This window comes from Prunus mume, linkage group LG5 (assembly GCF_029339155.1).
Source record: "Prunus mume cultivar Tortuosa linkage group LG5, ASM2933915v1, whole genome shotgun sequence".
NCBI classification, from domain to species: domain Eukaryota; kingdom Viridiplantae; phylum Streptophyta; class Magnoliopsida; order Rosales; family Rosaceae; genus Prunus; species Prunus mume.
Genome location: NC_142702.1, coordinates 15,484,614 through 15,509,037, shown reverse-complemented (window position 1 = coordinate 15,509,037; position 24,424 = coordinate 15,484,614). Strand labels below are relative to the sequence as shown.

General features: G+C 36.0%; 4 protein-coding genes across 9 annotated transcripts; 3 read left to right on the top strand and 1 right to left on the bottom strand.

The window, feature by feature from the left end:
* Positions 1–798: 798 nt before the first annotated feature.
* LOC103331371 (MLO-like protein 1) lies at positions 799–8,681 on the top strand. Of its 3 annotated transcripts, XM_008233994.3 has the most exons (13): positions 799–937; positions 2,998–3,531; positions 4,285–4,401; positions 4,502–4,562; positions 4,755–4,846; positions 5,160–5,234; positions 5,347–5,435; positions 5,582–5,631; positions 5,811–5,851; positions 7,367–7,576; positions 7,677–7,744; positions 7,869–7,929; positions 8,280–8,681. In XM_008233994.3, exons 2-13 carry the CDS (start codon positions 3,106–3,108, stop codon positions 8,454–8,456), a joined length of 1,467 nt encoding a protein of 488 aa, XP_008232216.2. In that variant the 5' UTR covers positions 799–937; positions 2,998–3,105; the 3' UTR covers positions 8,457–8,681. The 3 variants fall into 3 exon arrangements, with proteins under 3 accessions (XP_008232216.2, XP_088907955.1, XP_088907954.1); XM_089051828.1 differs by lacking the exon at positions 799–937 and having other exon boundaries at positions 2,990–3,531; XM_089051829.1 differs by lacking the exons at positions 7,869–7,929; positions 8,280–8,681 and having other exon boundaries at positions 7,677–7,748.
* Positions 8,682–9,991: 1,310 nt separating this feature from the next.
* On the top strand, positions 9,992–17,957 carry LOC103331370 (UTP--glucose-1-phosphate uridylyltransferase-like). 4 transcript variants are annotated; one of them, XR_514068.3, is made up of 21 exons: positions 9,996–10,684; positions 10,794–10,882; positions 10,978–11,068; positions 11,231–11,291; positions 11,395–11,472; positions 11,556–11,606; positions 11,728–11,771; positions 13,365–13,434; positions 13,598–13,655; positions 13,784–13,830; positions 14,059–14,121; positions 15,541–15,573; positions 15,778–15,815; positions 15,914–15,989; positions 16,108–16,134; positions 16,230–16,313; positions 16,431–16,529; positions 16,618–16,722; positions 17,135–17,206; positions 17,293–17,397; positions 17,503–17,957. XR_514068.3 is itself a non-coding variant. In XM_008233992.3 (20 exons), exons 1-20 carry the CDS (start codon positions 10,053–10,055, stop codon positions 17,317–17,319), a joined length of 1,845 nt encoding a protein of 614 aa, XP_008232214.2. In that variant the 5' UTR covers positions 9,998–10,052; the 3' UTR covers positions 17,320–17,957. The 4 variants fall into 4 exon arrangements, 2 of the variants coding, with proteins under 2 accessions (XP_088907853.1, XP_008232214.2); XR_514067.3 differs by having other exon boundaries at positions 9,997–10,684; positions 17,293–17,403; XM_008233992.3 differs by having other exon boundaries at positions 9,998–10,684; positions 17,293–17,957.
* Positions 17,958–19,957: 2,000 nt separating this feature from the next.
* Positions 19,958–21,061, top strand: LOC103331369 (Ribosomal protein L3 family protein). Its single transcript, XM_008233991.2, has one exon. The coding sequence runs from the start codon at positions 20,103–20,105 to the stop codon at positions 20,937–20,939; it is 837 nt and encodes a 278-aa protein (XP_008232213.1). The 5' UTR covers positions 19,958–20,102; the 3' UTR covers positions 20,940–21,061.
* A 1,079-nt stretch (positions 21,062–22,140) lies between these two features.
* LOC103331366 (flavonoid 3',5'-methyltransferase-like) lies at positions 22,141–24,390 on the bottom strand. The gene is made up of 5 exons (XM_008233988.3): positions 24,253–24,390; positions 23,764–23,849; positions 23,097–23,241; positions 22,838–22,969; positions 22,141–22,583 (listed from the first exon to the last, which is right to left on the bottom strand). Exons 1-5 carry the CDS (start codon positions 24,304–24,306, stop codon positions 22,293–22,295), a joined length of 708 nt encoding a protein of 235 aa, XP_008232210.2. The 5' UTR covers positions 24,307–24,390; the 3' UTR covers positions 22,141–22,292.
* Between the last annotated feature and the right edge of the window lie 34 nt (positions 24,391–24,424).

The window sequence follows — 24,424 nt, the reverse complement described above, 5'->3', positions numbered from 1 at the left end:
TTTCTATAGTGACACATATGTATACCACATTTCCCTCCGTTTGGATGAGGGAAAATAACTCGGAATTTAGCTAAAATTTGGAAATTTAAGAAGAGAAATTGACAATTCCCTTGTTTGGCAACTTAAGCTCGGAATTTATTAAATGACGTGATGAAAAAATCGTGGAAACTTGGGCATCAAATTCTCGAGTTTAATTTCCATCAAAATAAGCATCATTTCACAATTTCTATAGTTACACACATTTCCGTACCACCTTATGTGGCAGATGAATGGACAACCACATCAATTAAAAACTGTCAATAAATCATAAAAGAAAAGAAAATATATAATTAATTTTAATTAATGTGCTATCCACCTCATCTATCATAGAAGGTGGTATGAAAATGTGGTAAGAGTGGCATTATTCTTTACAAAATTATGACATTTACAAAATTCGTCATACATAAATCCGAATACTGAAATCTTCAATTGCCAAAAATTGAAATGATGGAAATCTAAATCCAATCATTTTAGAATTCTATGTAATTTTCAATTCATTCATCCAAACGGAGAATAACTTCCATATTCATCACAAAAATTAAGAGTTATATTTCCTTAACCCAAAGAAGATGAAAAAATTTCCATACTTTTTTGCCTCAGCTGGCACAGTAAACCAAAAGTAAAAATAAAAATTCCTACTGTTGGAGAGAAAGTGGGAATGTTTGTTTTCTGGAGCATAAATAGAAGGATGGTTGAGACCAAAAAAGAAAAAAAGAAGGATGGCGTGCATAGCGGATCAAAATCTTTCGTAGAGTAGGGGTTGTTTTTAAAGACGTAGGCCATTCTAACATTCGTATAGGAGGAGGCGGCTACGGCTTTAAGAACAACGACGATCAGGCCGTGCCTTGCTTGTGAGCGGATTTTGATCCCTCTCTTGGTTTCACAAGCCAGAAACCAGGTTACACTAATCCCTTTGCTCTTGTTATAGCATTTCCTTGCTTCGTATATATTGTTCAATAAATTATCTGCTAATGCATATGCATATTTTTTTTCCTTTCACAACCAGAAGCTGTAAACTCAGCAAAGAAAACAACAATTAATCCAAAGGTGTAGATAAATTGTTTAATCACAATGTTCGAATGAATGAGACACCCATGCATATGTATCACAATTTTTTTTTTTTTTTAAATGGCAAATGTGAATAGATCTTCTCCATGATCAGTAATCTTCGGCAAGCATTAGTTTATAAACTTTTCCCAGCTAAGTATTGCATTATACTTTTTTTTCAGGATTTCTATTGAGAGATGCGATAGTATACTAAACTCACACACACTACACAAATGCTATGACTCAAACTCAGGACCTTTCCTAAAAGAACAATTGCAATTGTGTAATTTTTTTGTACACGGATGAACATTACCAATTGTTTCAACTCCCCTGGCAGAAAAGAATGTATTGTTTCATGTGCAAAATAGTTCCATTTATTTATTTTATCATAACATAAACTCTTATGGGTGCAGTGTATTGTTTTCTTTTCATAAGAACATGTGACATGAGGTGACAGTTCAGGTAGCTTTTGGATTTATAATATAAGGATGTAGCAAGCTTGGGCTATAATCAGATAATGTTAAGTCAAGGAATGCATACTTAGAGAGTTATTATCGTTTTGTTTTCTTATTTTAATAAAACAAGACATGAAAACGTGACCTCTCCATACAAATCAGCATACAAATCAGAAGAAAACATAAGCATTGCCCATTGTCCACTGCCTACTTCCAAGTACCACTTTTGACTTTTGAGTTCAAGAAAACATGGGTATGCATATACTGATGTTGATTGGAGTGAGTTTAAGATCATTCATTCATGTGCGCGTGAATGGCTGTAAGCTATTGATATATTGTGAAACGCACTTGTATCAACGGTTGACAGTCAGTTATAGTGTGATCGCTTGCAAAACTTTTGTGACATGATTGTCTTGAATTTTATGACTTTTATGTCAGTGACAAAGGACAACTGTGTCCCAATCTTCACCACCATATGCGGCTTAGAATGCTTTCTAAAAGGATAACTAATCAGTCTTCCACGCGTTCAACATGCTTCGATGATTCTAGGCAACTAAGGGAAATGTGGCTCAAGTCATTCTTATGAATGACTTTTGGGTCTTCATTTACAGAACACAAAAGGTTTTATTTTCTTTTGGGTCAATAGTCATTTTGTTTAGCGGGTATTCAGCTTCTATTTTATTGGAAGATGTGTTATTATATTAGAAAAAAAAAAATTGATATTGCAATACGGTCACGTTACAATATGCAAATTGGTTATACCACGTGATTTTATTTCAATACCACACAATAATTACTTCTCGTATTAATGCCTTGACGGGATCTTCAAAGGAAGAATATATTGAAATACGTATTAAAACTTGTATCTCACGCTTGAAATCCATGATTTAGTGAGATCATTTCCTGACTTATTAATGTCATGAAGTGATTGAAACGATATCTTCTCTGATTTAGCACACGTAGAAAATTAGAAATCATGTAGGAGAGTAGATTATTGAGTTCATTGTGCAATTCTATCAATATTTTCTCCTAATGTTTTACACTCGATTCTACAATAATGTTAGTATTTTTTGTTGTTGTTTTAAGTAATTTCCTCAGCCTTTTAGGAAATTAATCCACATATCAAGTCTCAAAATACCACCAATGACTATAACAGAGTTCAATTAGTGCCAACTTTTTTATGGTATTTACTATTTAATCCTATTAAATCCCATGAAATTATGGGTAATCAATCTTTTGCCTTTCTTTGCCATCAAGCAACAAAAAAAAGAAAGGAAACAGTTTCTTGCCTCATTTGAATGCAACGCGGTTAGATTAATCATAGCATTTTTAAGGACATAGCTCAAATTTATATGAATTTCTTTTTGAGATTATAACGCGAATTCGTATTACCATATAAATTTCTGTTGTATTACCAACACATCAACTCATAAAAAGCACTGAATGTGAAAAGCAGGGGAGGAGACTCAGCAGAAACCAGTAGAAGAAAAAGAAGAAGAAGAAGAAGAAGAAGAAGAAGAAGAAGAAGAAGAGAGAAGGGAAGAAAAAATAATCCAAGAAGAAAATGGCTGGAGGTGGGGAAGGTCCAACTCTAGAGTTCACACCAACATGGGTTGTGGCTGTGGTTTGCACTGTGATCGTAGGCATTTCTCTCGCCGCCGAGCGAGCCCTACATTCAGGAGGCAAGTACTTGAAGAGGAAGAAGCAGAAGCCTCTGTATGAGGCCTTGCTCAAGGTTAAAGAAGAGCTTATGTTGCTGGGCTTCATCTCTCTCCTCCTCACTGTTTTCCAAAACAGGATCACCAAAATCTGTGTGAAGCCTGGGATTATGGACAAGTGGCTGCCATGCAGTCTCCAACATAATGATCAAACAAATGAGGAAATGTATGATGCCCATTTTTCCACCTCCTTGTTTGGGGGCATTGCTGGGCAAACCAGGAGGCTTCTTGCTGCAGGAGGTGAGGCTCAACAGGGGTACTGTGGAAAAAAGGTAATCTCAATCAAAACCCACTTGCCCATTTTCCTCTTTTTGTGTTCTTATGAAAGTTTTGATGTTGAATGATTGACTAGTACCAGATAACATGTCAGCTAATGCATCAGGTGCTGTAGATTGGTATCCGGTTTGAGACGGTTTATTTCCTATTTGTTTGATATGTAGTTAGTGCCTAGAGTCTATCAGGTTCGCAAACTTGCATACTAAATCGAAACCCCTTTGGTTGAGTTCGAAGAGGTTTTCGTTGTGAAATCAAAGCCTCTTTGGTTAAGATTGAAAGGGTTTTCAATTATAGAATCAAGGAATATGGATCAAAACCGAAACTCATTTGAGCTAAATTGAACACCTTCAAATTAAACTGGAGGGGATTTGGTTTGATTTGGAAATGTGTGCTCTTGATCATCATTTATAGCAATTGAGCAGTTTAGAACAAATTAACTAATTATTTTGTTTTTATGGTAAACACTGATCTTTCTTTCTTGAAGACATTTTTTCTGTGTTAATTTTTCATGGAGATTAGACCTTATGATAGATTGGTGTATACTTGAAAAAGATACAATTCCATTTACGCCAAAAGAGAGATACAACTACAACACAGATTGTTAGACATAAGTTTCAAAATTTAACAGGACCAGAGGACCTCATTGAGTATCCCATGAATGAATCTTTATGTTGTTTTGGAATCCAATGATTTTGTAATGTTTCAATTTCAAATTAAGTGGTCTAACTATTTTCATTTCCCCCCCACAGCACAAGGTACCTCTGTTATCAGTTGAGGCATTCCACCACCTGCACATCTTTATCTTTGTCCTAGCCATTGTCCATGTGACCTTCTGTGCTCTCACTATTGTTTTCGGAGGGTTAAAGGTGAGCATGAGAACATCTAACATGCTTCTTAAACCTTCACTTTGACTTTTACTGTTAGTGTTTTAGATACGATTTTAGTAACATCCTTATCATGCTTTAGATACATCAATGGAAAAAGTGGGAGGATGAAAATTCAAAAGAGATTAATGAGGCAGATGAAGGTATGCATTCTTTCTATGTTTCTTTTTTGTATTTGTTACAATGAGATTACGACCGCTGGTAGAACGTCTAGTGTAAAACTTTATCATCTTTAAGCTTTCCGGCTGACTGCAGAACTACTTTCTCATTTGGAAATGCTTTAGCTGTTTATTGTTGCTTGTATATTTTCCAATTTGCGAATTGTGTTGGTGCAGTTCAAGTAAAGATCACCCATGTCCAGGAGCATGATTTTGTCAAGGACCATTTTTGGGGTATTGGTAAAAATTATCATCTGATGGGTTGGCTAGTAAGTTACTCTTCAATGGAATCGATCTACATATAATTTTTAACTATAGACTCAACCTGAAATATGATAAAGTTATGCCTGAGTTTAGTGCATTTCTTTTACCTTTATATGATTCCATGTCTGTATATTTTTAAGAAAAGGAAAGAAACAATAATTATTATTGTTTCCAACTGATCATATAAATTTCTGGGATAGGACCCGTTAAGACATTTAAGAAGTTAAACCTCTGTTTTTTTTTTTTCCAAGTGGAATGAACTGCAATGCTAATTACTCTTTTTTGTTTTGTTTTGTTTGTTCTTTCTCCTATGTCCAGCATTCTTTTCTCAATCAGTTTTATGGATCGGTGACCAGATCAGACTACTTGACTTTGCGACTGGGTTTCATTACGGTAAGGCAGCTAACAGGGAACTCTTGCATATTCCAAATTTTCAGTATGTTCTCAATTGGCTCCTAGCCTGAACTCTTATTTTTACTTTTTGGGTTTATTATTTCTACTGCAGACCCATTGCAGGGGTAACCCCAAGTTTAATTTTCACACGTACATGGTTCGCGCCCTTGAAGATGATTTTAAAAGAGTCGTTGGTATCAGGCAAGTTATGTCTGATGTATTTTTTGCCATATTGAATTTTTCTGAGTATTCATTGGGCAGATTTCCGCACACTTTAATGCTCTGGCCAATCTGTTCTTTTTGGTTATGATTCGTTTTGATTCACCGTATCATTTCCTTGGCTGCAGTTGGTATCTGTGGATATTTGTGGTCCTCTTCATGCTTATGAATGTTGATGGTATGATTCTTGTTTTGAACAAACCAGTTTTGCAGTTATGGAGAATTTTTTTACATATATGTGGTGTTCTTTTAAACATTTCCAGGCAGTTTTGTGGTTATGGCATAGATTACTTTGCCCACTTTCATGAAGAACACTATCACTATAAACAATGACATTCTTCTCTTTTTCTTGCGCAGGCTGGCACGCATACTTCTGGATTGCATTCGTTCCTTTCTTTGTTAGTAATCTTAACATAACCTTGCTATCAGATTTTGTGACCCATTCACATTTGCATTTTATTGCATTTAATCTGCTATGCTTGCAAAATCAGCATTCATTTCACTCTCCACTTATCATACTTCAGTGAAACCATGCAACACTAAATCCAGAGCATTGGTATCTATATTATTCAATTCGATTGGTCTTAATTTCCATCAGATATTGACTATTGAAAGCTGAAGCTGATTTTACTTGCTCAAAGTTGTATATCACATGTTTGGGAAAAAAAAAGGGGGGTTGCTTGGAGGTTCTTTGGGCTTGGCACTTGCATATTCTCTCATGCCAATAGGATCGCATGTTAAACCGTGGCTCATTTTGGTCTTTGTTATTGTGACAACTAGTTCACCTCTTGATTCAGTGTTGCATTGTTGATCAATTTCTTTGTGACATGAAAGATGAAGTTAAGGCTAGACCTAGTACCATTGATTTCTTCTTTACAAGAAAAGCTAAAAATGAAGTCTAGAACTATCCCCGAACAAATAAACTTAAGATAATTTTTCAACCCCAAACCATTTATTCTGTCTTTGTTTATGTATTTGACACTTCCATTTGATTTCATAGCTAAACAGAATGCATGATGAAACCATATATGAGATGATGGCCACTTTCAAGATAAAAACAGGACGATATGAATTTTAATCTTTGGATATATCTTGTTCTTATGTTTAAAAGAGTTGGCTTGATTTCATTGTGAGTTGGATGAAACAATTACCTGCTAATTGTGTCAGCCACTTAGTTGGAACGTTAAGCTGGGTCAGATTTCAGCTATGAAGTATCTAGATACGATACGATCTCACAAAGAACTTTATAAAATTCAAGTAAAATTGAGAGAGCTTGCAAAGGAAATGCTGAGCTGAAAATTCTTATACACTCTAAATTCAAGTACTTGCTTCACTAGTGTCACATTGTTTGTTAAGCAGTGTATAAGCAGAATAACTTTTTCATTACATTTCAGTCACCATGTCATTTGAGTTATGTCTCATGAAAAAAGAAAATCTAGTTTCTGTATCATTGCTCATTATATTTTCAGTTTCTTTTCATGTACTCCATCTTTTCTTATTTTCTTTCTCCAGCTTCTTCTTGATTTCATTGTGAGTTGGATGAAACAATTACCCGCTAATTGTGTCAGCCACTTAGTTGGAACGTTAAGCTGGGTCAGATTTCAGCTATGAAGTATCTAGATACGATACGATCTCACAAAGAACTTTATAAAATTCAAGTAAAATCGAGAGAGCTTGCACAGGAAATGCTGAGCTGAAAATTCTTATACACTCTAAATTCAAGTACTTACTTCACTAGTGTCATGTCGTTTGTTAAGCAGTGTATAAGCGGAATAACTTTTTCATTACATTTCAGTCACCATGTCATTTGAGTTATGTCTCATGAAGAAATAAAATCTAGTTTCTGTATCATTGCTCATTATATTTTCAGTTTCTTTTCATGTACTCCATCTTTTCTTATTTTCTTTCTCCAGCTTCTTCTTGCTGTCGGCGCTAAGCTGCAGCATGTAATCACCCAGTTGGCTCATGAGGTTGCCGAGAAACATATAGCCATAGAAGGGGAACTAATAGTTCAACCATCAGACGAACACTTTTGGTTTGGCAAGCCCAAACTTGTTCTCTTCTTGATCCATTTCATCCTTTTCCAAAATGCTTTCGAGATGGCATTTTTTTTCTGGATATGGGTAGGCTGATTCTTTGATCCACTACGTACCATATGAGTAAAACTCAAATTGAGTATTGAGAGATTGACATAATCTTTAATCTGATTATACAACTTTGCAGGTTCAATATGGTTTTACATCTTGCATAATGGGAAAAGTGAAGTACATTATCCCCAGGATTGTTATTGGGTAAAAAACCAGAAACCTTTGTTCCTTCATTCTAATGAACTTATGGTTAGAAAGCCCTTCAAACCACATCAGGTTTTTAACTTGTCTTACAGCTGATACCTCTCTCCTTTTCATGTTCTTTTAGGGTGTTCATTCAGGTGCTCTGTAGTTACAGTACACTTCCACTTTATGCCATTGTGACACAGGTTTGTTGAGTTTAAAACTACATGTTACCTTCTATTTTGGGGAGTGGGGGAGTTGGCAAATTTCGCCACCTTCAAAGAAATGCTTAAATTTGGTCAAAATTTGTAACTGATGGACAAAAACTCCCCTTGCTCGAAGTGCTCGAAGCCCTTTCGAGGAAGACTCAAAGAGGGTTTGACTTCAACTAAAAGGGGTCTATCGGTTTCAGAAGAAAACCTCTTTGTCTTTGGGGATTGTCATTTAAGTTTCCCATTCTTTGTTCTTTTTTTTGTTCTTTTTTTTTTGTCTGAGTTCTCCAGCCTATATTCTTCTCTATATGCTAACATATTTCTGTTTCTGCAATGCAATGAAGATGGGAACCAATTTCAAGAAAGCTATATTTGAAGAAGACATACGCTTGGGACTCGTTGGTTGGGCTAAAAAAGCTAAGAGAAGGAAGGCAAGCATGGATGGCTCCGGCTCTGGCACTGGTTCTGATGTGGGAGTTCAGCTTGGCAAAGTTAACCAAAAGACCACTACGAAGGGCTGAGCAGCTCTTCATGACAAGATATGTGTACTTTTTGTAGAGTCAATGTTAAATATAGCAGTGGTGAGGCATAAGGCATGAAGAACTAAAAATCAATCGTATATTACTACGAATTACGATATCTTTTGGGCTCGGGATGTAGGATTATATTCAGGAATTAATCAAATTATTATATATGCATTATGCTATGCAGCTTTGCCTATTTCTGCATGCATAAGCATTTGTCTAGCACACCAGTTGAGTTATTGCTGAGTTCTTCTGGAGAGTTCAATGTTTGCAGTGCATGATTGCTTGCACCAACAGACACTTTGTAACATCTGCACAATGCTTATTCAGAAATCACTGTAACAAACGCAATAGTTCTTCATGGAACATGGGCGAGCATGGAACAAGTTGTAAATTTGATACGTGTGATTTCCGAGTGAGAAGGAAGGTCCTGAGGTTTTTCATCACCCCGAAAAACATGGAAACTTTAGTGCTTGTAACTGATTCATGTGATAAGAAGCAAGTATAATAATACAATTTTTTCTACTAATTACTATCACTTTTTTTTGTCTTCATCAACATAAAATTCAATCCAATATGTCCAAATGCACTAATTTGGTCACTTTTGATGATTCTGACAACTTGGCCTGCATCTCCAATTTCATAAACGAACATATTTTGTTCTATTTATGAATTTCGTCAAAAGTCCAATCCAATGCAATGTGGTTTATTTGATATTTTCATATACTTGAAAAGTATACGTTAGAAATTACAAACAAATGTTAAAAAAATGGTGTTTGGATGGAGAAATAAATTGTAATTTAGACAAAACTCAAGATTTCTATACCTATACATATTCTAATTTCCTTGTTTGACGTTTATATATGAAGATATTTTATATATTCTATGTGGATACAAACTTAGAACAATGGAGTGATAAATCTCAACTGTGAATTTCTCCAAAATATGTGTTAATTCTATAATTCAAAGACAAAAGTGAAAATTATAAGAAAAATGTTACAACCATGCCATCACCATCACTACTGCCACACAACCACACAACCACCACCTTACCACCACAACTACCACCTTGACCATCACATCGCAAAACCCCCTCTTCCCACATTGCCACTATCACCGTTACCATCACCACTCTCATGCCGCCACCACTTGACTCCTACGAAGCACCTCTACCATCACCGCCCTGCAACTATGACCATTACCAACTTCCCCTTATTAGAACTACTTTAATTGCGTATTGAAATCGCTACATCTTGGATTACCCAAATAAGAAATTATAGAGTAGCATGACAAAATTTAAAAAACAATCATTTTGAAAATTTTAGTGTAATATGACATATTACCAACAAAAAAAAAAAAATTGCCGGATCACGATTCACATCACAAGTTCCAACTAATTCTTTTATTTCATGGAACTAATGAGCAATCTGACTCTTATCTCAACCAAAAGAAGAAAAAGAAATTAAAATGTTTGACCCACGGCCCATGGATCACGGGTCACCTGACCAACCCGACCCATTTCTCCACCCCCAACTCAATTTTCATTTCACCATTTTCACTCTGGAAAAACCCAGCTAAACCCTAACAAACGCCATGACCCTCCACTCCATAGTGATACAGAAGCTACTGAGCACCAACGCCCATTTGGGTCGTCGAGTAGCAGCCCACCACTTCAAGCAGTTCACCTATGGAACCCGCAATGGCATGGCCATCATCGACTCTGATAGAACCCTCATCTGCCTCCGCACCGCCACCGAGTTCATCGCCGCCCTCGCCCAGCAGAAGGCCCGCTTCATGTTCGTCAACACCAACTCCCTCTGGGATGAGATCATCGAGCAGATGACGAAGAAGATCGGCTGCTACAGCCCCTCCATGAACTTGCTGTGGCGCACTGGTGGGTTCCTCACCAACAGCCACAGCCCCAAGAAGTTCAAGTCCCGCCGTAAGAAGATTTGCTTCGGGCCCACCCAACCTCCTGATTGCCTGGTTGTTTTCGATACTGATCGGAAATCTTCTGTGATTCTCGAGGCGGATCGGTTGCAGATTCCCATTGTTTCGCTTGTTGATTCGGCCATGCCGTTGGAATACTATAAGAAGATTACGTATCCGATTCCGGCCAACGACTCGGTTCAGTTCGTGTACTTGGTCTGCAATTTGATCACCAAGACTTTCCTTCTTCACCAGAAGAGCACTGCTTCTTCTGTTGCACAACCGGAGGATACGAGGTGGGTTTTGGTTGTTTGTGTTTCTTAAGTTGAGCTCTAGGCGCTTGATATTTTTCTTCAGTGAAATTGAGTGTTGAATTCGATGTGCTCTGCGTGTGTTTTGTTGAAGGGAGCAAGTGGAGCGTATAGAGGAGGGTAAGAGCGTCAACAAGGATGAGTTGCTTGTGCTTCCTTACAGCTTGTTACCCATTTCTCCTGGTAATATTGGATAAATTGTTTTTCTTGTTTAATCAATCTCAACAAAAGTGATAAAATTTGAATGTACTTATTTTGGTGCATGCATGAGAGTGTAGGTGTAGATAGAATTGAGGAGCTCCTGGACAAGCTTGTTGTGCTCAAGTTCAATGGAGCTTTGGGTACAAACATGGGATTCCATGGCCCCAAGTATGCACTCATACTCAATGACCAGAATTCTTTTGTGTTCTCACTTATTGCATTTGTAGGCTAAATTCTTGTACTTGTTTTGTGCAAGTATTTTGTTGCGTATTGATTTCTTGGTTTTGTTTTGTAGCTATATTACTCAAATTCTTTATAACTTTGATGCAGGTCCACTATTCAAATCTGTGATGGGTTGACATCTCTAGACTTAATTGTTAATCAAATTGAGGTCAAATTTTACCTCTCTTTATCTCTCTCTCTCTCAGTTGTTTTTTAAAAATTGCACGTATTCTATAATCACCCCGTCACATATCCTAATATTACTATTGCAGGCCCTCCATTCTAAGTACAGATGCAGTGTTCCTTTGCTCCTTATGAACACAACAACAACACATGAAGATACGGTCAAGGTGAATTGCTTTTGCCATTTCCCCATGAAGTTCTTACTTTTAGATCCTATGTTTTTCTACTCATATTAGCTTGTGTAATGTAGGTCTTGGAGAAATACACCAAGTCAAACGTTGATATTCATTCTCTTAAACAGGTTTATGATTCTAAGGCGTATTTTTTATTAGCTTATGTTTTCTTTTTCTTGTTTTGGTTATTGGAAGCTTGGATTAGGACTTACTTGTGAATGTATGTTCTCATTTATGTGGACCCAACAGCCACAGCACAAGTCATCTGGAGGACAGAGCAGTGAGGACGAACTGTATGTCATCTTTCCTATCTGAATTCTTGACATTGTTTATTTTTTAACTAATACACGCATAATCTGTATGATGTTGAAAGCAGACATGACTTATTTTCAGAATCTATTAAGTGCTGATAGGATTTTTTTTTTTTTTTCCTTCTATTTTTCTTTTTAGGGATGTATCCATATTTAATAACTAACAGATTATAATCGCAACTTTTAGAATACCTAGTTAACCCCAATTTCAAATTAAGTCAAACTCCTTCAGATTCTGGGCCTCCATTAAGAGGGTTTAGCTTCACACATGTTCAAACCAAAAAACTCAGTCCTCCACTGTGTTTGAAAAGGATGAAATCTAAAAGCATAAAGTTGGATGGTTACAGGCAAATAATGCTTGTTCCTTCGGTTGTAATATAGAAAACAATGGATAACAAAAAGTGTATTGGACAGTTTTTGCCCAGGCCCACCAAATTCTTTGACCAAAGTGTTTAAATAAAATTTTCACCCTTTTACTCCATGAATAGTTAAGTTCCCTGTATCATGAGAACAGGTAAATAATCTGAGTTGAATGCATGGTTTGATTTATAATTCCTAGTACCCATTGGAGATTGTAATTCACTTCAATATGTGGTGTCGTGTAGTTATTACTTGAAATTGTCTTTGTTTGGTAGAAAATCTAACAGCGTGGTTATGTGCTTTTTACTATATGATTATGATGGATCTTTTTTATTTATAGAATTAATTTTTTGAGGATGTGATTGTCTTAAGATTTGAGAGCTTCATGACTCATGTGAGGGTACTGTAATTGCTTTATGATTTGACTGCAGTGTTGTAGTCCTGTTTCCTCAAGTTAATTATTTTCAGTTTCCTATATTTCTGATCTATTTGAGTTGTCTGTTGAAAGTGAGAGTTTGTGAAGCATTATGTAACAACCATGCTGTCCTTTGAAAAAATTGTTGGTGAAAACTTTAGAGCAGGCTCATAAGAACTAACTTCTAGAGAAACTAAAAAGTAAAAAATTGTTTGAATTTCTCAATAGTCTGGTTTAGCTGCTGGACAGTGCCTGCATGTCCTTTTTCTCCCTTGTAACTCAGTTAATTTACAGGAGTAAGAATAATTACTTAAGTTGTGTTTTTCCGACTTCTAATCTGATTAGAGGAATATGTTTCATATAAATGTTTCTTTTAAATCTGAGTCAATTAACTTGTGATTGAGAGTAAATCCCTCTGTTATTTCTTTTAATGGTTCAATAGTACACCATTTCTTTTGGTGGTTACAATGTTCCTTGAGTTATTTTGTGATACAATATTGGACCTAAGGCTAAGCTCATAAATGCTGCCATTTTAAGATACTAATAAGATGTATGTCAAGAATCATGTTGACCTTCTTGCAGCTATCTGTCAAGAACATGCATTGTTCATGATTTCAGTGATAACCATCATGAATTTTTTTTTCTGCATTCTAATTTTGTCTGTTTTTTAAGAAATGCCTTTTCTAAATATACTGTCCAATAATTCTCATATGTTGGTTCTGCACAATCACAAATTGATTTCCTTTGACAGTGAACATAACTTTGCTGATCAATTACCCCACTTTTGTGCTTATGTGAAGGTATCCTGGCCATGGTGCAGTGTTCCTTTCCATTATGAAAAGTGGAACTCTTGATGTCCAATTATCACGGGTTTGTATCTTAATGCACTTCTGGAGGTGTCCTTATGGTTTTGTTTCTTTTTCATTTAAATTACCAAGAAACATGAATTTGAACCAAACAAAAGAAGAGAGACCTGTTGAGAGGAGGTATTTAAAGGTAAACTTGGCTAAACTTCTTCAGCTTTCCTTTTCAGGGTAAGGAGTATATCCTTGTGGTTGACTCAGATAACGTGGCTGCTACAATTGACCCAAGTATCCTTGTCATATATTTTTATTTTTATTATTGTAGCTCTCTGCGATACTTCCATTTATTATTGCCTTTTTTGTCCTTTGTTGGGGATCAATCCTTAGATCATTGTGTCCCTTAAGTCAATGTGTAGAAATTTTGAATCATTTGATTGAAAACAAGATTGAATACTGTATAGAGGTAAACAAAATGAGAGCTTAGGATGTTCTCCTCTTTCTCTCTGTGTGTGTCTGTACATTTACATATTAGAAAATCTTCAGGAAGTGGGGTCCTGCAAAATTGGATTCCACTCCTGAGCTGCCTCTGTGTGTGTGTGTGTGTGTATCTTAACCCCCTTCCTTTTATTTTCTTCAGTTTTCTCCATCTTGTGTGGTAGATTTTGTAAGTCTGACTTTTCTCTCCCATCAGGTTGTGCCTACCGCACATGATGCAGATTTTAGTAACATTGGTTCACGCCTACAGAAGTTTGAGGTAGGTAGTATTGATATATATATATATATATATATATATATATATATATGGTACTGTACTACTATAACGCCCTCCCTTATCTCCAATCCTTTAAAATTGTGGTTGGGATGCCCTGTGTTAGTATCTTGAAAGGTGGCTATAATTTCCATCTTTTTATATAAATTCAGTTTAGTGATACAGTTTATAAATGTTTTGAACTTTTGAATGACTCAAGATTCTTCAATAAATCCACATCTTGTATGTGTCCTACTTCTCCTTATTCGAATTGGTTAGTAACCTTCACATTTTGGGTCTTCCTTGAAATGAAGTGACTGCTTAGATAATGTGGAAATCTATTCATGAAATTGGAAGTCTTGCCAAAAATTAATCATAATCTTGGGTTCTAGATTAAACAATTGAAAAGCTATTTTCATAACTACATTTTCATATTAATCCAATTGATTGAGTGTGTGATGAAAAGCCTTAGGCTGATTGATGAGATTTCAGCAAGCTTTTGGGGTATTTGAGTTAAAAATAGCAGTTGGAAACCTTCCAAGGCTTCCATTAGTCCTACTGCTATGATTATCATCCTTCAAGTGGGCGGGGAGATAGATTTGAAGATATAATTTTTTCTTTTTGTACAAGACAAAGTAATTTAGCTATATAATTTTTTTTACCAAAAGACCCTAGCTATGCATTTTGATATGAGTTATGTTGTAGATTGGCATAAAATTGACAGCTTATAGTTGGTTGTAACAACTATATATTGATGATGAACTTAATCATCAAGCCCAATCTAATTTTGGAAAAGGCGAGCTGTCAATAATCCAAAGGGAAATGTTAGAAATGTCACCTGACATTATAAAATATTTTTGATTTGTCACGTGGAAGAAAACTTTAAGAGAACGCCACCTCGATTCGTTGAAATCCCTCATATGTGACCTGACTAATGCTGTTCAACTTTCCACACGTGACCCCTTTTCAGGGGTAGTTAACTATCAATTTAACATTAACATTATCAACAATAAGAAATAATAAAGTGCTTGTCGGTGGGGTGGGTTGTGGTTGGAATGAGTGGTCGGTGGGTTGTTTTTATATAGCGATTTTGACGAATCAAGGTGGCATCTTTGTTAAATTTTTATAAAAAATTGGAACTGGTGTATAAGTTCATGTGACATTTCTATTAATTTCCCTAATCCAAATAGCATATTGACAACAACAACAAAAAAAAACTTTTAAGTGAACTTGTTTATGCAAATATGTTAATCTAAAATGCTCTGTGATTTCTAGAAGTGAACTTGTTTTTGTTAATCTGGCTTGGTCTAAAACTTGAGGTGTAGTTAATTTAATATGATACTAAGTATTGATGAATGGATTTTCCTATATTCTTTATATGTTAATCCATAGGTGATTAACGTTTTGTGCCATAATATGATGCAGCTTGCAGAAATAGCACAGAGTTCTGTCAAACATGTAAGTTTCGGTTTGGTTTTTTTTTTTTTCTTTCCTTTGTTTTCTCCTGTATTGGCTATTTTGCATTTATATATGTATGCTTAGGTTTGAAATTTTATGTCATGCTGAGTATACTTGGTAGATTTTGATCAGTTACTTGACTTATGATCTTTTTATTACATGGTTACTCACTTTCCTTGGTTTTATGTGCTCGTTACATTGAAGTCAACGGAAAATTTCAAACTTGTTGATACTGGCAGCTTGTAAGTTGATTGCTTCTCAAACTCAATAATATGCTTAACTTTCAGTCTTGTTTCCTATGAAATAACTGCTTATCTTCACTTTGTGCTACATTGTACAGGTGGGTGAATTTGAGGGCCATTAAAAGGCTTTTGGATACAGATACACTAAAGATTGAAGATATCTCTGTTTCTAAGGTACCATACCTTGTCATCTGTTGAGAAACTTCTGTATATTGACTAGTAATTAACAAAAATACTGTTTATTATTATTACTTTATAATGTAGAATAGAAAGTGATCAAGTTCTTTTGCAGGAAACGGTGGCTGGTTCAGCCATACGGGTATTTTTCATATTATACAAAATAGTTGTAATGTTTATTTTTACAGTTATTGTTTCTAGGTTTTTTTGTTATTTCACTTTTTATGGCTTGTACAGTTCTTTGATCGTGCCATTGGTGTCAATGTTCCCCATTCTCGATCTCTTTCACTGAATAAAACATCAGACCTACTTCTTCTAAAGGTGATGTTGACACTTTTCTAACCCATTACTTTTATTTTGACAATTGAGAAGAAATGATGCTCTTTAGAACCTTGAATTTATTGTTTTTTGTTATATCTCATTTATGTGCTTCTACAGTCAGATCTCTACACCTGTGATGAAGGGGTTCTAGTTCGGAATATAGCTAGAACTAATCCCGAAAATCCTGTAATTGAATTAGGACCTGAATTTGAAAAGGTAAAGATTTGTTTGGTCACAATTGCCTTGCCTTTATCTATTTGCATTTGTCTTCTTTAACGTTTTTATGTGTTTTATCTCCTTTCAGGTTAGTGACCTCCTAAGCCGCTTTAAGTCCATGCCTGACATTATTGGCCTGGATAGCTTGAAGGTCACAGGTGATGTGTGGTTTGGAGCTGGTATAACTCTCAAGGTATTGCTATTGTTCTCCTGGAATCTGTTTCAAATTTGTTAACTTGTAACTGTTGCTTCTTTCATCCCTTTTTAATTTGTTTGCAATTTTCACCCAATCATAGTCTGCATTATAGTTCGTGAGCTTTAGGGAATTTTGTTATCTTCTGATATCAGCAGTTAATAACGCTCAGTAAAATTCTTTTACTGGAAACAAATTTCTTGCGCTGGCAGTATCTAAGAATGTCCACATCACATTTTGATATTAGTGCAGAAAGCTTTGTAATATGCATCAGACTGGGATATTCATTTGCTCGTACATATAAGATGATTTGTTGGAGCAACGTATTGCCATCAATCTTTCAAAAGGATCTCTCAGTTATTTGTTGATTCAACAGTATTTCATTTTTCTTATGGTTGATTTACTTCTCTAGGGGAGAGTAACTATTGCTGCAAAACCCGGGCTGAAATTGGAAATTCCTGATGGAGTGGTAATAGAGAATAAGGTAGGTCTCTTTAATTTATTTATACTTTTCGCATCGGTGATTTCACTTATCTGCTAAAATGTTCTATGTTCTGCTACTTTTCCCAGGACATCAATGGCCCTTCTGACATTTGATAATGAGATGAGTTGCTTGGAGAATGTTGACGAAAATGAGGGTTAACCTGACTAACAACTTCCTCTGGAGTTGTCATCGTAATTGTACCTAGCTGGCCTTGATAATGATATCTTTCCATACTTTCTATCATTTTTTCCTGATCCTCCTCCATTGGAATAAAGGTTCCTATACATTTATTGCAGGCTAGGCTAGAGAAAGAGAGATATTCGGCTTCCATTAATATTTGCTGAGAGAGAGAGAGAGAGAGAGAGAGGAGCTGTTCGCAGGCGCAAGATTTTTTTATTTTGGCAGAGGAGTAGAGGTCTGCATGACCAAATAAGTTTCTTGTTAAATTGTTTATTAGAAGAGCATCACAGTAAATGTTATAGAATAGTTCCTTTGGGTTTACCATTTGATTTTTGGTTGTAAATTGGAATAGCAATTCCTACACTTTCCAAGTTTTCTTCTATGTTCATGCTCTGTAGGCTTAAAGGCTTTGGCTGCCAAACCAATGCCTTACCACTTGAAAGGAGAAAAGGAAAGTAGCAATTTTTATTTTTGATTGTTGCATATAAAACAAGAAGGGAAAAAGTCACTTTTGGTTCTTGTAGTTTGCTGGTTTTACTAATTTGGTATATGTAGTTTCAATTTTTGTCAATTGTATCCTTTTAATTCACTAGCAATTACGTTACATTTTGGCCATGTGTCTCTTATATGGAGGGGTATTATAGTCCACTCGAGCCAATTCTTTCAAAATTCCTCCTAATTCACTCAAATTTTAACCTAGAGATGCAAATATTTTTGAAAGGAATTTTTGTAGAAATGTCACTTAAACTTATACATTAGTTTTAATTTGTCACCTTAAAGGAAAATTTTAGGGAAATAACACCTTAATTTTTCAAAATTCATTATTTGTCACTTTAACAACTTCCAATTTTCTATCTATTTTAAGGGTATTTTAGCATTTCCATTTTTAAGGAAAAAGAAGAGAAAAAAGAGTCCCCAACCTCACTCGCCCACAAAACACATCGAAGGGGGAATGGATTTCAAGGTGGGTGGTGTTGGTTGGAGCTACCGGTGGAGCACATGGGATGGGGTAAGGTGACAAATCGTGGATTTTGAAAAATTAAGATGACATTTCTTTTAAATTTTTCTTTACGGTGAACAAATTGAAACTGAAGTAAAAGTTCATGTGACATTTCTACAAAAATCCCTTTTGGAAACCCTAAGTCCTAAAATTGCACCCAAAGTGAATGGGAAGAGCTCTAACTTGTGTTTTACAATTAAATATGGCTCTAGTGGATTGGAATACCATTTTCACGTCAGGGGCATGTGGTCAAAACTTAACGAAGTTGGGAGGGATTTGACAAAAACTGAAGTGTCCTTGAATTGCTCATAATTGAAAAATACAAGGACAATTGACAAAATTCAAACTACAATGACCAAAGTGGTAAAACCAAAAGCCTACATAGACCAAAAATAATTATTTGCCAAACAAGAAATGGGCTCTAAGAAATGGCCTTGCATGATTTCTTTTTCTGTTAGAGAAATTCGTCCTAGATAAAACACACTCGTTTCCAATGTGAGGATTGAGTAACGAAATTGGGAGGAATTCGACAAAAACTGAAACATGCCATTGAATTACTCTGAATTGAAAAATACAAAGACAAAATTCAAACTACAATGATCAAAGTGGTAAAAGACAAAAGCCTACCAGGACCAAAAATACCTATTTTGCCAAACAAGAAATGACCTTGCATGGTTCTATTCTTTTTCTTTTAGAGAAATTTTTCCTAGTAAAACACACTCGTTTCCAGTGTGAGGATTGAATAACGTTTGACTCAAACTTTTTTATTCTTTTTTTATTTAAACTCGTTTCCATATCTTAAAACCATACATTTCAAACATAATTTTATAATACACATGAAAGGAAAAAAATTCAAACCAAATACAAGGTTGTTGAAAACTGATGTCCTAATATAGCAAGACTATCCCGCATCCAGATTGGCTTTTTGATAAATATGACAAAGGGATACTTGAGACAATTTCTGCAGTAAGTGCCAAATATTAGTAAGAGCACTTCCACTGCAAAGTTCAGTCTGGGCAAAAGTCCCCTAGGTTGAAGAAACCCACTCCACTGCACAAATCCAGCCCGAATAAATAGTGGGCTCCATGAAGTCTGGGCAGGTCTAAAGGCAAGAATAGCCCAAGCTGTTGCCTGAGGGCGCTAACGACAGTGAAGAAAAAAAATATTAAAAATTTGAAAAAATACAAAAAAATTCATAATCTTTTTTTATACACACCTAGCAATTTTTTAATCATTAACCTCATACATAAAAATAAAATTAATCTTATGTGAATAGTATCTACTATGGGTTGCCATGACAATAAATGAAAAAGCCAAAAAATAATTGCTATGACAAACACTATTCACCCTTACTTTTTGCCATGACACCATGGATGGAAATTATCGCGCAATTGATCCTTTTGAAGACGCAGTGGAAGGGATAATTTGAAGAAGGAAAAAAAAAAAAAAGGACATCATAAAATTTTCTTTTGGGTCTTGTTGTGAGGCGTAAGTAGAAATAAGAACTGCCAAGGAAAAAATTACACAAAAAGTCACTCTTTCTAAAGCCCAAGTCAGTTTGGGTGGTCCCAAATGCCAGTATCCTCTCCCAAAACCCAATTCCAAAAGGATAAGAAAACCCTCTCACTCTTCTTCCTCGCTCTCTCTATGTGTCTGAAGTGTGCAATTGAGCAACTCATGCTATGCGTTTGAGTGCATAGCCAGAAGCAAAGAGAGATGTCAATCCTTTCAATTTCAGCTTCATCTTCTTCTTCCCTTCTTCCCAATGTCTCATTCTCCTCCTCAAAATGCTGCTCTTCATTTCTCACCCCACCAACCCACACCAACAGCAACCCATTTCTGCCCATTGTGAAATCCAAGAAGAAGAAACCAGTGGGCGTGACCATGAGCGTGGAGGCAGGCATAGGAGTTATGGCCACGAAGCTCGGCATGATGAGCTTCTTCGAACCCAACGGCAAAGTTGTCCCAGTCACAGTGGTGGGTTTCAAAGAAGGCAACATAGTGACCCAGGTCAAAACCGAGGCCACAGACGGATACGATGCCGTTCAGGTGGGCTACCGCAGAGTCAGGGACCGAAAACTAACGAAACCCGAAATGGGTCATCTCCAGAAGGCCGGTTCAATCCCCCTGCGCCATCTCCAGGAGTTTCGGCTCCAGAGCATTGATGGGTTCGAGCCAAACCAGAAGCTTTCGTTCGACGAGCTCTTCAACGAAGGAGACATTGTTGATGTCTCTGGAACCACAATCGGGAAAGGGTTTCAGGGTGGGATTAAGAGGCACAATTTCAAGAGAGGGCAAATGACTCATGGGTCCAAAAGTCACAGAGCTCTTGGGTCAATTGGGGCTGGAACGACGCCAGGGCGGGTTTACAAGGGGAAGAAGATGCCTGGAAGAATGGGAGGGACCAAGACCAAGATCAGGAAGCTCAAGATTGTGAAGATTGATAAGGACCTCAATGTTGTTATGATCAAAGGTGCTCTTCCTGGTAAGCCTGGCAATCTTCTTCGCATAGCTCCAGCTAAGATTGTGGGCAAGAACATTCCTAAGAGTTAGTTCTATTTTGGAATTTTTTCTTTCTTTCTTTTTTTTTTTTGAATTTTTCTTTAGTTTATTTGGTTTTGTGAATTTTGTATTGTCATTGACTCTCTCATATGAATGTCTTACTTCTCCTTTAATTAGTGCTTTGTGAATGTTTGCTTGGTATGATATTTGGAAGCACTTCACTTGACTTCACTTTTTATGTCATCTTAAATTCAATTAGTGTGTTGTGAACAAGATAAATTATGTTTGATTTAAGCGGCAAATATGAGGGCAATGTGTGATAGGGCCCAAGGATGAATTGTCTCGTCTCCTCAAAACTAGGAAATCAATTGAGTAGAAGCATGATCTGTATTCTGTCTGTCTGATTTTTCTGTATCATCACTCCATGATCTGGTTCCATACAATGAGAGATCTTTTGTCGTGTTTGTTAATAGCTTATGGTCATGTTTGGTGCTTAAAATTAGATTGGGTTTGGTAACTCATGAGACTAGATGCAAGTAGAGTTGAAGAATTTTTCATTTTGTGGGGATTAGACGGGATAAGTCATAAGGTGTCGATACCAATCATTTGGTGGGCTTTGGTTTCTACAGAGTTGAGTTACCCTGCTTTGTTATATATATGCAGAGTAGATAATGTGGCAGGGCTGTTTATTATTGTATTGCAATTTCTATGCTTTGCTGGGTAGCTGTTAGGCTGGGTTCACCTTGCCCTTTGTCACTTTTTGTAAATTATGTTTGCACTCATTTAGCGTTCATAGTTGGGTCAAGATAAATTATGAAGTTGGGGATGAGAGAGACATTTAATCAAAACCCAAGTACATCAGCGAAGGTCTTTGGGTCAAGATAAAACTGCAATCATCCCCTGAGATGAAAGCTTTCTGGGTTACAGCTACATTTTTTGGGTGCATTGGGATCGGATTAGACTCGTGACGTATTCTAACCCTAACCCATTTCCTTACTCCCTCACCACCTGAACGAGTCCTAGGGGCTTTTGCAGGTAGAGAGTGGAAGAGCTGAAAGGTTTTCTTTGTAATATACAAACTGGAATTTAAGATTTCAAGCCAAAAAGGAAACAAGATGGCCTATACCCTAATGTAGTGCCTAAACGTTTATCTTTTATGGTCTCTTCTCTTGTATAATATCCTCGGCGGTCAAAATCCTTCCCCTCCCCTTTGACCAACTTTGTTAGAAAATAAAAGAGAGAAGGAAAAAAATGGAAAAAGGACTAATCTTCCATCATACAAGGCTCATCTCATCAATTGAGGAGATTATGTTTACCAATACATCGTCAACCACATTATTTGAAGACAAATGTTGACCATTTTACACAGAACTTCAACAGAGTACACTGAAGTAGTTTTTCTTCCTAATAGAGGCGCCTGCAGAGGGTGAGGCCATCGCCGATGGAAACATGAGCCAATTCGATACGGGAATCAGCAGCTAGAAAGCTGTTCAATTCCCTCGTATGTTTTCTGGATGGCCTTAAATGTTCCTCTACCATTTCCTCAGGCTCCGCAACTGAGCCAAACCACAATGTGTTATCGAATGCTATTATCCCACCAACCTTAACAAGCTTTATCAGCAGCTCATAATATTCAATGTACGTGTCCTTGTTAGCATCCACAAATGCAAAATCAAAGCTCCCTTCTTCGTTCCCCTGCTTGCTTGTTTGAAACTCCAAATCAAAATACAATTCTATCTATATGAACCAATGATAAAACTAAAACTATTTCAGGCTAACGTTTTCTCGTAGGTTTATGTTGCTAGATTGTGAATCCGAACTACACCTTCAAGTAAAGTGTCAACTTAATCAATAACATAGATTGATGGTCTGGCAACATACAACGATGAATGCTTTTTCAGAAATCCTTCTTTGAAAAAAACGGGCACATGTATAAGGTACAAACTTACATTGGTAATGAGATCATTTAGGACGGAGAAGGCATCCGACTGAAAGAAGTTAATCTTATGCTCCACCCCAGCCTTCCGAATGAACGGCAATCCGAACTCATAGGGTTCTTTATTCAGATCGATTGCTGTAATCTGAAAAAATTCATGTTGAAACTCCAAAACTAATTACTAATGTAAGTCAAGATGAAAAGTTTTATTTATATATTATTTTAATGAAAATTTAAAATTAAAATAAAAAAGAATGAAAAAGGAAGAATACTTTTCCGTCAGAAGGCAGTGCAAGAGCTGTAGTAAGAAGAGAATAGCCAGTAAATACTCCGAGCTCCAGTGTCTTCTTTGCATTCATGAGCTTCAGAAGCATGGAGAGCAACAGCCCTTCATCAACAGGCACATTCATAATGCTCCTGCAATTAATTAGATCAAACTGTAATTATTGAGGTTAAAGTTGGTATTTTCTGAAAAGTTATATTAGTTTACTTGATCAAGAAATTTATTAGTTCTGGAAAAAAAAAATCAAGGAATTTATTAGTTGATTAAAAAAAAAAATCAAAATAACTTACCAATATTACTAAAAAAAATTATCTTTATGATAAGACCTTGTATTAATTAATTTATTAGAAGCAATAGTCTTAAATTAAATTAAATATACGTATTAGACGACATTCACTCATCAAACTATAATCAAATAAACAGATGAACACAATACTTTCGGTAAACAATAAAATATTAACGATCATTCAACTAGTAAAAATTTGGCTAATTTTTCGCAAGCGTGATATTGGAATGATGACCTAGAAAATGAACAGTTTGGATCATGAGATGACATCGTGGAGTAGGCCCAAATGAACTTATTAACCAGCTAGTGCTTAAACGCTCTTGTATATACATATATACTCAGTTAATGTAAATGCAAATATTCAACATACCTGAACTGGTATTTCTCAACAGTGGCTTCCCTTAGATGCTTCAACTGCTCATGTTCTCTTGGATGACAGCTTGTTTCAAGGATGTACTATCACAAGAAAGGCCAATGGTTATCTTGTGAGGGAAAGTAAACCTAAAAGTTTAAGGCTAGTAATTTAATTTCACTTGTCACACTGCAACTATGTCGTTTCTTGTCTCCATTTGGTTACTGTTGTGGTTTAAACTCTAAAGAAAAATAAATATAAAATCATGAACCAGCTGAAACAAGTTTATGAAGAAACACTATAGCTCTTCACACCCACAGTTTATAAATAATTAAACAAATGAAAATTGCAAGGAAAACAAGAAATAATTTCAGTCCTAGCAAAACTGCTTCTTTAATCACTCAATCGTCCACACGAAAAAAAAAATTGAAAAAAAAAATAAAAATAAAAATTCAATCGTCTATGGCCTTGTCAACAGCATTTGAAATTGAGGAAAAGAAAATGAACCTTTAGAAGAGCTGGGGTTTTGAGGATGATCTTCTCTTGTTTTCTTGCTTCCATCCTCTTCTCAACAAAAACTAAACTATTCTGTAAGTTTTTGTGAAAAAAGAATCAATTCTTAATAACTCTCCATCTTACCTTTTATTGCGAATCTCAGCATAAAGCAACTGCGAATACC

What these genes read in the sequence shown, in the direction of transcription:
- LOC103331366 (XM_008233988.3), bottom strand. Translation starts at nt 24,306, where the DNA reads ATGGAAGCAAGAAAACAAGAGAAGATCATCCTCAAAACCCCAGCTCTT. An exon ending in GTTGAGAAATACCAGTTCAG is followed by an intron (nt 23,242 to 23,763) that starts GTATGTTGAATA and finishes AATTAATTGCAG; the next exon opens with GAGCATTATGAATGTGCCTG. An exon ending in CACTGCCTTCTGACGGAAAA is followed by an intron (nt 22,970 to 23,096) that starts GTATTCTTCCTT and finishes GAATTTTTTCAG; the next exon opens with ATTACAGCAATCGATCTGAA.
- LOC103331371 (XM_008233994.3), top strand. Translation starts at nt 3,106, where the DNA reads ATGGCTGGAGGTGGGGAAGGTCCAACTCTAGAGTTCACACCAACATGG. An exon ending in TTGCATTCGTTCCTTTCTTT is followed by an intron (nt 5,852 to 7,366) that starts GTTAGTAATCTT and finishes TTCTTTCTCCAG; the next exon opens with CTTCTTCTTGCTGTCGGCGC. An exon ending in ATCCCCAGGATTGTTATTGG is followed by an intron (nt 7,745 to 7,868) that starts GTAAAAAACCAG and finishes ATGTTCTTTTAG; the next exon opens with GGTGTTCATTCAGGTGCTCT.
- LOC103331370 (XM_008233992.3), top strand. Translation starts at nt 10,053, where the DNA reads ATGACCCTCCACTCCATAGTGATACAGAAGCTACTGAGCACCAACGCC. An exon ending in GCACAACCGGAGGATACGAG is followed by an intron (nt 10,685 to 10,793) that starts GTGGGTTTTGGT and finishes GTTTTGTTGAAG; the next exon opens with GGAGCAAGTGGAGCGTATAG. An exon ending in ATGGGATTCCATGGCCCCAA is followed by an intron (nt 11,069 to 11,230) that starts GTATGCACTCAT and finishes ACTTTGATGCAG; the next exon opens with GTCCACTATTCAAATCTGTG.
- LOC103331369 (XM_008233991.2), top strand. Translation starts at nt 20,103, where the DNA reads ATGTCAATCCTTTCAATTTCAGCTTCATCTTCTTCTTCCCTTCTTCCC.